General features: G+C 41.5%; 1 protein-coding gene across 1 annotated transcript in view; it reads right to left on the reverse strand.

Annotated features, from left to right (window-relative positions):
• Positions 1 to 1,367: 1,367 nt before the first annotated feature.
• LOC113815657 (uncharacterized) overlaps positions 1,368 to 15,000 on the reverse strand; it is a 15,832-nt gene continuing 2,199 nt past the window's right edge. The window contains exons 2-4 of the mRNA XM_070140694.1: positions 4,598 to 4,784; positions 4,141 to 4,282; positions 1,368 to 3,786 (exon numbers count right to left, since the gene is read on the reverse strand). Of these exons, the coding sequence (XP_069996795.1) occupies positions 4,147 to 4,282; positions 4,598 to 4,784 (323 nt within the window). The 3' untranslated portion in view covers positions 1,368 to 3,786; positions 4,141 to 4,146. The remainder of the gene's footprint in view (positions 3,787 to 4,140; positions 4,283 to 4,597; positions 4,785 to 15,000) is intronic.

The following is a 15,000-nucleotide window of genomic DNA, read 5'->3' on the forward strand; positions in this document are numbered from 1 at the left end:
TTAGGCGTTTCAGGGTATTGTAGGTCGACCATAATTTAAATTTATTATTATTAAGTGTTTAATAGGCGGTTCAAAGTAATGTAAGCTGAAGGAATATATAAAGTGCTACTGAGGACCTGTGTCGAATCATTGTACAAAGCGGTGAGGAACTCAAGCGTGTCAGGATATCTTGTCTGCTCTCTAACTCGCTTTTCCTGATTTCTCGGACAATGCCAGTCTACTTACTGAGTGAGTAGACTTGCAGGGACTCGAGACCAGGATTGAAGCCTGTGTATCACTAGAGCACCTGAGCGACCAAATTTACACATTTTCCCCGCCTCTCTCCTTTTTGTCTGCTGTTATCTCTAACTCTGTCTCTATCTTTTTTGTTTCATACTTTCTCCTCTCCCTCCCCTACTCTCTCTCTCTCTCTCCTTACCTCCAATACAAATAAACAACTAGGTATACCATATATTCGGTACTATCAATATTCAAATATAACAAATAGAATCAATAGTGTCTTTTTCCTAACCAGACTTCGAGACTTCACTGGAATCAGAACATTCAATTCTATTTATGTTTGAACCTGTAATAATCTGCGCCTTAGTCCCCCAAAACACAGGGTTCAAATCGGTTCCCATAATCTTGTGTACACACCAGTGCGCACTATCTACTTTCCTAGTGTACGCATCCTTTGGCTATATATCCTTATCGAAAGACTCTCTCTCCCTCTCTTTCTTTCTTTCTTTCTTTCTTTCTTTTTCAGATGTAGTTTTTGTCTCAATAAACGTAAAAAAAAAGTCTCTTCTCTGATCTGGTCGCATAGTGAGGAAATCACATATATTCACATATTTCGTAAACAGAAAAAAATGAAAACATGAATAAGGTGTTTTTTATGATTGTATACTGGTCGTTAATGAAAAAAGAGACATTCTTTCACGCGAATCAGAACATGACCGTAACTGACTACTGTGAACGAATACGTCTGATTTTGGGATGATATGAATAGGCCTATTTTTTATTTATTTATTTGAAAAATAGTATATGGTCCTTTTTTGAAGAGAACTATTAAAGATGATTTAGTGGGTTTCAAGATGTAATTTTAAAAAGGGATTAATTATATTTCCACCTTGTGAAATAATTGATAAGAGTGAGGATAAATATTTTTAGAAAAAATATGTTACACAGCAAGAAATATGATAATCTTCTGATTAAATCTTCATCAGAACTCCATTCCATTAAACCAAGAGTCAGTCACATTGCATATTTCTTGCTATATAATATTCATTTATTTTGTAGTTCAATGTTTCTGTTCCTCCTGTCATTGATTAAATACAATATATTCACAGAAGGCTATAGGATGAAGTGAAATACCGTTCAGAGTGCAAATTATAAATATTTTCATAAATAAAGTTCATAAATACAATAACAAACAACAAATTAACAACGGAATGGCACAGGAGATGTAAACAATAGATCAAGTAAATAAATAAGAACAACAACAAACAACAGGGTAGATAAAAGGCGATAACAAGTAGACGTAATATACATAGATATAACAAATGAACATAGTACTAATCCCTGAACTCAAAAATACATTAATTATACACATACAAGAACAAACACAAACACACGCACACACATTATTAAAGTCTCCTCAGCTAAGTTTAAGTCGTAGTTGAAAAATTGTCTTAAGAAATCTTTTGTTCATTTTTTCTTATTTTTTCTATGTTTTGTGTGAGTGGAAATGTTAAATAGGTCAGGGAAATGAGTCGGTAAACCAGTCGTTTCATGTCTTGAGTCAATGAGTCACTTGCTGTATGAGTCAGGTGTTGAGGTCGTGAGTGAGTCGTTCAATCGGTCGTTTTGTTTGTTCGTCGTGTTGTTAGACATAATTTAAATGGTTTAAAGCGTGGACGTATTAGTCGTGTGTATATTAATTACTAAAATCGAAAGATTTTGGAATAGTCGTTAAAGGTTAGGTTAAAGTTAAGTCATAGAAGTCATTGAGTCGTTTCTCTGAGTTAAATGTAAGTTAGTAATTGAGTCGTTTCTTTGAGTCAAATTTAAGTCAACAGTTGAGTCGTTTCTCTAAATCAAATTCAAGTCAATAGTTAAGTCGTTTCCCTGAGTCGACTTTAAGGTCGAATTTAAGACAAATGAGTCGCTGTAAGTCGTTGTTTCGAGTCGTGAGTCAGCCCTTTTCGGCCGTGAGTGAATCTACAAAATAGTCGTCAGTAGGCTTGTAGACGGTAAATAGGTTAGTCGTTTCGGTGACAAGTCGGTCGTGCGTCGAATCAAGTCGTTGAAGGGCGTATTTTTGTTGGTCGTTTTCACTGTGCGAATTCGGTCGTTTAAGTCATATACTGAGTCTCATCTGTCTCTATAAGTCCTTGTCAATTAGTCTAATTTAATTATTATTTTTAAAGTCTTTGGTATATAAACATGTCATTATATATGGTTTTGATATCAGTCTGGAATATGTTTTTTTCTACAAGGCAGAAATTATTTTAAGTAATTTCCAAGATATGTTGAAAAGTCCTTCGATTGAATTTAAAATATGTTTAAAATTTAAATACACAAAATACAATTCCAAATACTGATTAAACTGGAGGAGTATATAAAAACCTACTGAGTACCTGTGTCGGAACAGTAAAAAGGTGAAGAAAACGTTTAAGGGAAGTCAATTCACTTTGTGAACGCTGTCAGTTAAACTGAAGAAAAACTTTTTTTACGATCTGGTAGTTGTAAACTTATTTGTAAATCCGTATGGACTTCCGTTAACCCCATCCGCTAGTTTATGAACAAAATCTAAATCGCAATTATATAAGTCATTTAAAAAAAAAAAAGGTTTTAGAATTTAAAAGTACAAACAACTTCCTTTGGTGAGTGGAAGTTAAATGAAGGAAAGTATTTCAGTATATTGATTAATCCTCTGTGGATTTACGAATGAAAAAAAAAGTTTTATAATCCAGATTCGAATGATTCTGATGCAAAATTCATATATTCACCTTTACTGACTGTTTCGTTTGCTATTATTGCTTTATTTCACTGTTTGTCGTCGTTATTTTAAATAGGTCTCTACAGTATTTCATAAACTCATCGTCACAGGTCACCAGGTGTCACGCGGTAATGTATCGTCTAAAACAATTTAATCGTAGTGTCTCAAAAGTCATCAGGTAAGCTAGTGTAATATCTACATATCTGTCATATTTCGTCATCAAGACAGTCACTCATTATTGTCTCGTGTCATGTCATCAAGTCAGTCATTCATTCGTATCGTCCAAAAGTCTGTTCCCTAAGTCATCAGTACAAGATTTCATAATGGCCATTCAGTATGTGATTATTCAAGTCTTTCATGTTTGTATGTAAGCATTAAAGGCCATTGAAGTATGAAAGTTTCCACTCAAAGTAATGTTTCTATCTGTTGTCTCAAGGTCGTTTTTTTCCACGCTTCTTGTCGTTATGGGCATTGTCATAGTCTTCGTCTTATGTAGGAGAGTCATCCGCAAGGTCCTCGTCACAGAAGTCGGTATTGTCAAAGGTCATATCGTTAATGTTTCGATGTAAGCACTAAAAGTCATTGAAGTATTAAAGTTTCCATTCACAGTAATGTTGTTTCCATCTGTCGTATGGAAGGTCATTTTTTTCCACACTTCATGCCGTTAAGGTCATTGTCGGATTCTTCGTCTTACGTAGGAGAGTCGTCGGCAAGGTCCTCGTCACAGAAGTCGTAGATGTCAAAGGTCAGGTCAGGTCGTTTTCAAAGCGATCCAAATCACGTCTTCAAGGAAAACGTGTCGCGAACTGCAACAAAACATTTACTTTATTCCATGTCATATTTTACATTATGATTAAGAGTAATAAAAAGTAATACTATTTACAGAAAATACCAATAAAGGAAACCACAAACGGGAAAGAATGAGTGAGAAAAAACTGTGATATTATAAAAAGAAAAAGATAAAACGACACCGAAGAAAAAGCTGTATTGGGAATATGCAGAATAAATTTAGAGAAAATGAAGACTTAGAAAAAGAAAATAAAAACAGAAAGAGAACCAGAAAATGAGAAATAGAAGACAAAAAATGACTGATTACTTAAAATTATCTGCCGCGTTAATATATAAGGTCATCAGTGGCGAAGAATAAAAACAAATATTACCTCTATTCAACGGCGTCGTCTAGTGCTAGTTGGAACTGCCTGAACAGGTCCAGTCCTTTTAACCGGGATGCTGTTCACGCCTCTCTCAAGAGCAGAGCCGACGTTGTTAAACAAGCCGTCAAGTCCTATAACATCTACGCCTCTGATGTGTGAAAGAAAAGTTAATTGTGTTTTGTGTATTTGGCTTATATTGGATTGTTGCAGCCTGGCCTAGTGGTTGTGATTTGCACATTGAATTTTTGTTTTCTGTTGTGATCATATTAGAAGAGTTATGTTTAGATTACGTACATGTGTATGTAAAGGAGATACATACATAATTTTTGCTAGATAAGCAGATGTGCTGCAGTGGACACAAACACGTACAATACAAACTTGTATATTAATAGACATAAAAGCATATACATGATATAAACAACACAACACACGTAAGCACATATACACAGACATAATAACCCACCTAACAATAGCGTCAGCGATGGACGTCGGGCCATTCCGGGCCATTTCCAGCACCAGGGAAATCAGGGCCCCGATGAGGACACCGATGGCCAGGATCGAGAGCGAGTAGTTAAACACTTGCAAGTTTTCATAGGGAACTGTGACGTTGCCGGAGAAGAGGTTTATTCCACTGCTGCTGCTGCCGGCGTCTGAAAAGGACATTGAGGGGCAGGGTCGTGTTATTTTAAGGGGGGGGGGGGATTGTTGGTTCTCTTATGTTCAGAGGGAAGTGGAGTAACGAGAGAATTAGTATAACGGAGCATGAAAGAGATGGAGGATAATGGTGATGATTGGAAACGAAAGATTGGTTGAGAGAATGTACTTGTGTTTGTTCGTAGTTATTTATGGAAGTGATGTATAGAATGGGGAATAGACAAAAAAATGATGGAATGCGTACAGTTATGGTTTTAAATTGATCCTTTTTTGGAAAGCTTTTAGTTTTTCTCGGTTTAGGAATGGAAAAAATAGAGAAAGGTGCGTTCATATCAGTATGACCGAACAGATGCGAGATAGTAACAGATCAATCATGTAACGACAGATACCCAAGATACGGGTGCCTTAATTACTGAACATGCAGTGCTTGTTCTTATATATTAAGGATTTAATGTTGTTAAAACGTCAAACTGAACAGCAAAGAATGTACAACTCTTCTTCTGACTTCTGTAGACACAACAAACAGGTTGAATCGAACTTCACACAAACTTGATTCCTCCTCCTCTGAAGTTCCCTCTCCCGACGCATATCCTCACAATTTCTTTCTCTCTCTCTTCGTCTGTGTTTCCTCCATCTCTCTCTCTTCTTCAGGTTCCGTCGCTCTCCACGAGGCCAAAAGGAGTATTAGGAGAAAGAGAACCAAGAAGGACAGACAGGTACACAGTGCAGTTGAGGCAAAAGATTAACGGTACAAAATCCTATCCAGTTACACCTCGTTGGGTTGCCTGGCTTAGTGTGTTTCGTTAGTCGTTTCCTCAACTACACGTAAGGAGTTTAAAACAGAACACGAACACGCAATGGGAGAGTTGTGGAATAAATTGTACACTATGATTTTATTTATTGTGATACTTTTGGGTCGGTTTTGAATGTATTGGGATTAGGATATGGGATCAAGGGAATCTGTCGGGGTTCATGTTCAGGATTCGAAAGAGGTTTGTAGGATTAGTATGCGAGATTTTGGTTTCTTTAAGGTATGAGGATAATTGGATATGAGGATGCGGAAAGAAATTGGCAGGTATTGGAAATTAAGTTGCTTGAAATATTTTCATTGCAAACAGTGATTATTATTACTTTTATATGGATAATGTTTTCGTTTTCTGAAAACAATAAATTCATTTCAGTTGCCATGTGCATGGAACTGAATGGAACAGTACTTGTAGACTGTAACGATAACTGGTAAAAAAAAAAAAAAAAAAAATCAATATTGTGGGAAGTGAGTGATATAAACTTTCCCATGTTTCTTAAAACGCATTGTCTTCCACGAAATCAATTTTTGTTTATCTTTCCCGTTAGGTTAATCAATGTTATTTGATCCGGCAGGGAATATTAAGACTTAAAAACGGACAGGAAACATTAGTCACGCATGTGGAAAGTTGACAGTGCATTATCCTGGGAAGGATGCATATAGTGGATAACTGTTTGGAATGTTTTACATGACAGTTTTACGATAGTTTAAATATAAGCATGAAAGCTAATAGTTTTGTTGCATAATAGAAAGTTATATATTAATTCACATTTACTGAGTACATGGCTGTGTTTGCACTCTTGGATATATATATGGATACAGAGCATTGCTCAGTCTTGGATAGATATTGCAGTGCAGTGTTACACAGCACTGGGTGCTGTTTGGTCTTATTCACCTTCTCTTGGATAAGCAGGCAGGAATAAGGGAGTTGAAACAAATGGAAAATTGACATGTATATTTTTTATATAAAATTAGAAAATTGTATATTTGGCAAATTTATCTTGAGATTTATACAGAATGTTTAGAGTGAGATGGTACATTAGCGTTGACGTAAACAGAGGTGCAGGATTAGAGCTTGGGATTAATGTATTTAGTGATACACAACAAGGATTAATGTGGCTTGGGGCTCTGGGTATGGATAAAGGATTGTAGTATTGGAATAACATGGATTGAGGTATAGGATTCCTAAATTCGGTTTCGGGATTAGGTATTAGTGCTGATAGAATTGTAGGATGAGAAGGATTATGGATATAGGTACATGGTTAGGATAATTGCGGAAGGATTATGATTCGAGATTTAGTATTACACTCATAATCATTAGAGGATGTATTTCCATAATGTCTGTGGTAATACAGTGGCTATTATAGGATTAGGGTAATTTTAGGAGGCACAGGATTCATAGATCGGGGAAAATCAGGATAAAGATTATTGGAGGTGCAAGGAGGGGGATTACATTCAGTTGTGAGTTTGGATCAGGATAGGGATAAATGAAAGTCGAATTGTAGGATTAAGGATTAAACTGGATGCAGATTCTGGAAAAGGATTAGTTACGGGTCTTGGATTAAGAGTAGGATGAAGGTGGTTGGAGTGTTATGGGTATTTATGATTATGGATAATCTGGTGGAGGTTCAATTTAAGGATTAGGGGTTGTAGGCACGGACTGGGATGAGGTGGATGTTTAGGATTAGGGGGTTGTAGACACAGGGACTGGTATATGGTTCAGTGGAGGCTTACGATTAAGACATTTTAGGCAGAGATTGGAATGAGGTTCAGGATTAGGATAATGATGTTTTAGGGATTGGGGTGAGGTGGAGGTTCAGGATTTGGATTAGGGAGTTCTAAACAGAGATTGATATGATGTGAAGGATTAGGATTAGGGTGTTGTAGGCACAGGGATTAGGATGAGGCGGAGGTGAAGGATTAGTTTTTTGGAGGATTGGGATGAGATGAAAGATTAGGATTAGGGAGTTATGGGCACAAGGATTGGGATGAGGTGAAGGATTAGGGGATTGCAGACACAGTGATAGGGAGGAGGTTCAGGACCATGGGAATGTAGGCACAGGGATTGGGATTAGGTGGATCTTCAGGATTAGGATTAGGCGCCGGGATAAGGAGAAGGATTAAGATTAGGAATTGTAGGCAAAGGGATTAGGATATGATGAGGGATTAGGATTACTGGTTAAAGGCACAGGGATTGGGATGGGCTTTAGGATTAGGGGATTGTAGGCACAGGGATTGGGATGAGGTGGAAGCTCAGGATTAAGATTAGAGGTTCTAGGCACAGGGATTGGGGTTTGGTGAAGGATTAGGATTAGGGTTTGATGGCACAGGGATTGGGATGAGGTAGATATGAGGGATTAGGATTAGGGGTTCTAGGTACAGGGACTGGGATGAGGTGGAGGTCCAGGATAAGGATTAGGTGTTGTAGGGATTGGGATGAGGTGGAAGTGAAGGATTAGTTTTTTGTGCATAGGGATTGGGATGCGATTCAGGATTAGGATTAAGGGGTTGTAGGGACTGGGATGAGATGAAGGATTAGGATTAGGGAATTTGTTTAAACAGACATTAGGATGGGGTGAAGGATTAGGATTAGAGGATTGGAGGCACAGGGATTGGAATGAGGTTGAGTTTAGGATAAGGGAATTTTAGAGATTGGGATGAGGTGAGGTTCAGGATTTGGACTAGGGATTTTTAAACGGAGATTAATATGATGTGAAGGATTAGGGTGTCGTAGGCACATGGATTAGGATTAGGGGGATGAGGTGGAGGTTCAGGATTAGGATTAGGCACCTGGATTGGGATACGGTGAAGAATCAGGATTAGGGGGGTGAGGTGGAGGTTCAGGATTAAGATTAGGGGGTTGTAGGCACAGGGATTGGGATGAGGCAGATGTGATGGATTAGGTTTAGGCGTTCTAGGGATTGGGATGAGAGGACTGTACGGATTGGGGTGTATAGGTTCAGGATTAGGATTAGGGGTTGTAGGTACAGGGACTGGGATGAGAATCAGGATTAGGATTTAGAGGTTATAGGGTTATGGATGAGGAAGATGTTAAGGGGTTGCAAGGACAGGGATCAGGATGAGGCTCAGGATTAGGATTACGGGTTCTAGGGATGATGTGGATGTTTAGTATTAAGATTAGGGGGTTTTAGGCACCTCGATTAGGATGAGGTGGAAGATAAGATTTAGGATTGGTGTAGATGGAGGTTCAAGGATAGATATGGATGTTCAGGAGTAGAATTGATGTGCATGTAGGTTGAGTGGATGGAAGATCGGGATTAGTACTGATGTGGATGGAGGATCAGGATTAGGATTGATATGCATGGAGGTTAAGTGGATGGAAGTGCAGGATTGGGACTGGTGTGGATGGAGGTTCAGGATTAGGATTGATGTGGATGCAGGATCACGATTAGAACTGATGTGGATGGAGTTTCAGGATTAGGACTGATTTGGATAGAGGTTGAGTGGATGGAGGTTCAGGATTAGGACTGATGTGGATGGAGGTTCAGAAATAGGACTGATGTGGATGGAGGTTCAGGATTAGGACTGATGTGGATGGAGGATCAGGATTAGGATTGATGTGGATGGAAGTGCAGGATTGGGACTGGTGTGGATGGAGGTTGAGTGGATGCAGGATCAGGATTAGGATTGATGTGGATGGAGGTTCAGGATTGGGACTGATGTGGATGGAGGTTCAGGATTGGGACTGATGTGGATGGAGGTTCAAGATTTGGATTGATGTGGATGGAGGTTTAGGATTAGGACATGTGGATGGAAGTTGAGTGGATGGAGGTGCAGGATTAGGACATGTGGATGGAGGTTCAGGATTGGGACTGATGTGGATGGAGGCTTAGGATTAAGACGTGGATGGAGGTTGAATGGATGGAGGTTCGGGATTAGGACTGATGTGGATGGAAGTTGAGTGGATGGAGGTTCAGGATTAGGACTGATGTGGATGGAGGTTCAGGATTAGGACTGTTGTGGCTGGAGGTTGAGGATTACAACTGATGTTGATGGAGGTTCAGGATTAGGACATGTGGATTAGGACTGATGTGGATGGAGGTTGAGTGGATGGAGGTTCCGGATTAGTACTGATGTGGATGGAGGTTCAGAATTTGGATTGATGTGGATGGAGGTTCAGGATTAGGACATGTGGATGGGAGTTGAGTGGATGGAGGTTCAGGATTAGGATGGATGTGGATGGAGGTTCAGGATTAGGACTGATGTGGATGGAGGTTCAGGATTAGGATTGATGTGGATGGAGGTTCAGGATTAGGACTGATGTGGATGGAGGTTCAGGATTAGGACTGATGTGGATGGAGGTTCAGGATTAGGACTGATGTGGATGGAGGTTCAGGATTAGGACTGATGTGGATGGAGGTTCAGGATTAGGACATGTGGATGGAGGTTGAGGGGATGGAGGTTCAGGATTAGGACTGATGTGGATGGAGGTTCAGGATTAGGACTGATGTGGATGGAGGTTCAGGATTAGGACATGTGGATGGAGGTTGAGTGGATGGAGGTTCAGGATTAGGACATGTGGATGGAGGTTTAGGATTAGGGCGTGTGGATGGAGGTTCAGGATTAGGACTGATGTGGATGGAAGTTCAGGATTAGGACTGATGTGGATGGAAGTTCAGGATTAGGACTGATGTGGATGGAGGTTCAGGATTAGGACATGTGGATGGAGGTTGAGTGGATGGAGGTTCAGGATTAGGACATGTGGATGGAGGTTTAGGATTAGGGCGTGTGGATGGAGGTTCAGGATTAGGACTGATGTGGATGGAGGTTCAGTATTAGGACATGTGGATGGAAGTTGAGTGGATGGAAGTTCAGGATTAGGATTGATGTGGATGGAGGTTCAGGATTAGGACATGTGGATGAAGGTTCAGGATTAGGACATGTGGATGGAGTTTCAGGATTAGGACTGATGTGGATGGAGGTTGAGTGGATGGAGGCTCAGGGTTAGCATTGATGTGGATGGAGGTTGGGGATAAGGACTGATGTGGATGGAGGTTCAGGATTAGGATATGTGGATGGAGGTTAAGTGGACGGAGGCTCAGGGTTAGGACTGATGTAGATGGAGGTTGAGTGGATGGAGGTTCAGGATTAGAAGCTGATGTGGATGGAGGTTCAGGAGTAGGACTGATTTGAATGGAGGTTTAGGATTAGGACATGTGGATGGAGGTTGAGTGGATGGAGGTTCAGGATTAGGACATGTGGATGGAGGTTTAGGATTAGGACTGATGTGGATGGAGGTTGAGTGGATGGAGGTTTAGGATTAGGGCGTGTGGATGGAGGTTTAGGATTAGGGCGTGTGGATGGAGGTTCAGGATTAGGACTGATGTGGATGGAGGTTGAGTGGATGGAGGTTCAGGATTAGGACATGTGGATGGAGGTTCAGGATTAGGACTGATGTGGATGGAGGTTGAGTGGATGAAGGTTCAGGATTAGGACTGATGTGGATGGAGGTTGAGGATTAGGACGTGTGGATGGAGGTTCAGGATTAGGACTGATGTGGATGGAGGTTGAGTGGATGGAGGTTCGGGATTCGGACATGTGGATGGAGGTTCAGTATTAGGACTGATGTGGATGGAGGCTCAGGATTAGGACATTTGGATAGAGTTTCAGGATTAGGATTGATGTTGATGGAGGTTCAGGATTAGGACATGTGGATGAAGGTTCAGGATTAGGACATGTGGATGGAGTTTCAGGATTAGGACTGATGTGGATGGAGGTTGAGTGGATGGATATTCAGGATTAGCATTGATGTGGATGGAGGTTGGGGATAAGGACTGATGTGGATGGAGGTTCAGGATTAGGATATGTGGATGGAGGTTAAGTGGACGGAGGCTCAGGGTTAGGACTGATGTAGATGGAGGTTGAGTGGATGGAGGTTCAGGATTAGAAGCTGATGTGGATGGAGGTTCAGGAGTAGGACTGATTTGAATGGAGGTTTAGGATTAGGACATGTGGATGGAAGTTGAGTGGATGGAGGTTCAGGATTAGGACATGTGGATGGAGGTTCAGGATTACAACTGATGTTGATGGAGGTTCAGGATTAGGACATGTGGATTAGGACTGATGTGGATGGAGGATCAGGATTAGGGCTGTTGTGGATGGAGGTTCAGGATTAGGACTGATATGGATGGAGGTTCAGGATTAGGACTGATGTGGATGGAGGTTCAGGATTAGGATTGCTGTGGATGGAGGTTGAGGGGATGGAGGTTCAGGATTAGGACATGTGGATTAGGACTGATGTGGATGGAGGATCAGGATTAGGACTGTTGTGGATGGAGGTTCAGGATTAGGACTGATATGGATGGAGGTTCAGGATTAGGACTGATGTGGATGGAGGTTCAGGATTAGGATTGCTGTGGATGGAGGTTCAGGGGATGGAGGTTCAGGATTAGGATTGATGTGGATGGAGGTTGAGGGGATGGAGGTTCAGGATTAGGACTGATGTGGATGGAGGTTGAGGGGATGGAGGTTCAGGATTAGGATTGCTGTGGATGGAGGTTGAGGGGATGGAGGTTCAGGATTAGGACATGTGGATTAGGACTGATGTGGATGGAGGTTCAGGATTAGGACTGATGTGGATGGAGGTTCAGGATTAGGACTGATGTGGATGGAGGTTCAGGATTAGGATTGATGTGGATGGAGGTTCAGGATTAGGATTGATGTGGATGGAGGTTGAGGGGATGGAGGTTCAGGATTAGGATTGATGTGGATGGAGGTTGAGGGGATGGAGGTTCAGGATTAGGATTGATGTGGATGGAGGTTGAGGGGATGGAGGTTCAGGATTAGGATTGATGTGGATGGAGGTTGAGGGGATGGAGGTTCAGGATTAGGACTGATGTGGATGAAGGTTGAGTGCATGGAGGATCAGGATTAGGACTGATGTGGATGGAGGTTCAGGATTAGGACTGATGTGGATGAAGGTTGAGTGGATGGAGGATCAGGATTAGGACTGATGTGGATGAAGGTTGACTGGATAGAGGTTCAGGATTAGAAGCTGATGTGGATGGAGGTTCAGGAGTAGGACTGATTTGAATGGAGGTTTAGGATTAGGACTGATGTGGATGGAGGCTCAAGATGGGGAGTGATGTGGATGGAGGTTGAGGGGATGGAGGTTCAGGATTAGGATTGATGTGGATGGAGGTTGAGGGGATGGAGGTTCAGGATTAGGACTGATGTGGATGGAGGTTGAGGGGATGGAGGTTCAGGATTAGGACTGATGTGGATGGAGGTTGAGGGGATGGAGGTTCAGGATTAGGACTGATGTGGATGGAGGTTGAGGGGATGGAGGTTCAGGATTAGGACTGATGTGGATGGAGGTTCAGGATTAGGACTGATGTGGATGGAGGTTCAGGATTAGGACTGATGTGGATGGAGGTTGAGGGGATGGAGGTTCAGGATTAGGACTGATGTGGATGGAGGTTCAGGATTAGGACTGATGTGGATGGAGGTTGAGGGGATGGAGGATCAGGATTAGGATTGATGTGGATGGAGGTTGAGGGGATGGAGGATCAGGATTAGGACTGATGTGGATGGAGGTTCAGGATTAGAATTGATATGGATGGAGGATCAGGATTAGGACTGATGTGGATGGAGGTTGAGGGGAAGGAGGTTCAGGATTAGGACTGATGTGGATGGAGGTTGAGGGGATGGAGGATCAGGATTAGGACTGATGTGGATGGAGGTTCAGGATTAGGACTGATGTGGATGGAGGTTGAGGGGATGGAGGATCAGGATTAGGATTGATGTGGATGGAGGTTCAGGATTAGGACTGATGTGGATGGAGGTTGAGGGGATGGAGGTTCAGGATTAGGATTGATGTGGATGGAGGTTCAGGATTAGGATTGATGTGGATGGAGGTTCAGGATTAGGATTGATGTGGATGGAGGTTGAGGGGATGGAGGTTCAGGATTAGGACTGATGTGGATGGAGGTTCAGGATTAGGACTGATGTGGATGGAGGTTGAGGGGATGGAGGATCAGGATTAGGACTGATGTGGATGGAGGTTCAGGATTAGGACTGATGTGGATGGAGGTTGAGGGGATGGAGGTTCAGGATTAGGACTGATGTGGATGGAGGTTCAGGATTAGGACTGATGTGGATGGAGGTTGAGGGGATGGAGGTTCAGGATTAGGACTGATGTGGATGGAGGTTCAGGATTAGGACTGATGTGGATGGAGGTTCAGGATTAGGACTGATGTGGATGGAGGTTCAGGATTAGGACTGATGTGGATGGAGGTTCAGGATTAGGACTGATGTGGATGGAGGTTCAGGATTAGGACTGTTGTGGATGGAGGTTGAGGGTTAGGATTGATGTGGAGGTGGGATTCGGATTAATATGGACGGATAATCAGGATAAGAATGGAGGTTCTGGATTAGGGTTTCAGAATATAGGATTGATGATGGGTGAGGATCGGGATTAGTATAATTTTGGATGATGGATCAGGATTAGGGTTTATAAGGTGGTTCAGGATTGTGATCTAGGATTAGGAATTAAGTGGATGGGGGTTTGGCATTTGGATTAATGAGGTTATAGGTTCAGGATAAAAATTGTACGAGGATGGAGAATCAGGATTAAAAAGTTTTAGGATTAGTTTGGAGTTTTAGGATTAGGTTCTGATTGGATGGGGGTATAGGATTAGGATTAATGTTGGTGGAGGTTCGAAATTAGGATCTATTTGGATGGAGGATCAGGATAAAGATTAATAAGGATGGAAAGTAAGGATTATGATTAATGTGGATGGAGATAAGATGAAACTCAGGATTAAGGCCGATGTGGATGAAGGATCAGGATCAGGATTTATGTGGATGAAAGATTAGGATCAGGATTTATGTGGATGAAGGATCAGGATCAGGATTTATGTGGATGAAGGATAAGGATCAGGATTTATGTGGATGAAGGACGAGGATCAGGATTTATGTGGATGAAGGATGAGGATCAGGATTTATGTGGATGAGGGACCAGGATCAGGATTTATGTGGGTGAAGGATGAGAACCAGGATTTATGTGGTTGAAGGATGAGGATCAGGATTTATGTGGATGAAGGATGAGGATCAGGATTTATGTGGATGAAGGATGAGGATCAGGATTTATGTGGATGAAGGATGAGGATCAGGATTTATGTGGATGAAGGATGAGGATCAGGATTTATGTGGATGAAGGATCAGGATCAGGATTTATGTGGATGAAGGATCAGAATCAGGATTTATGTGGATGAAGGATCAGAATCAGGATTTATGTGGATGAAGGATAAGGATCAGGATTTATGTGGATGAAGGACGAGGATCAGGATTTATGTGGATGAAGGATGAGGATCAGGATTTATGTGGATGAGGGACCAGGATCAGGATTTATGTGGGTGAAGGATGAGAACCAGGATTTATGTGGT

This window comes from Penaeus vannamei, chromosome 27 (assembly GCF_042767895.1).
Source record: "Penaeus vannamei isolate JL-2024 chromosome 27, ASM4276789v1, whole genome shotgun sequence".
NCBI classification, from domain to species: Eukaryota; Metazoa; Arthropoda; class Malacostraca; order Decapoda; family Penaeidae; genus Penaeus; species Penaeus vannamei.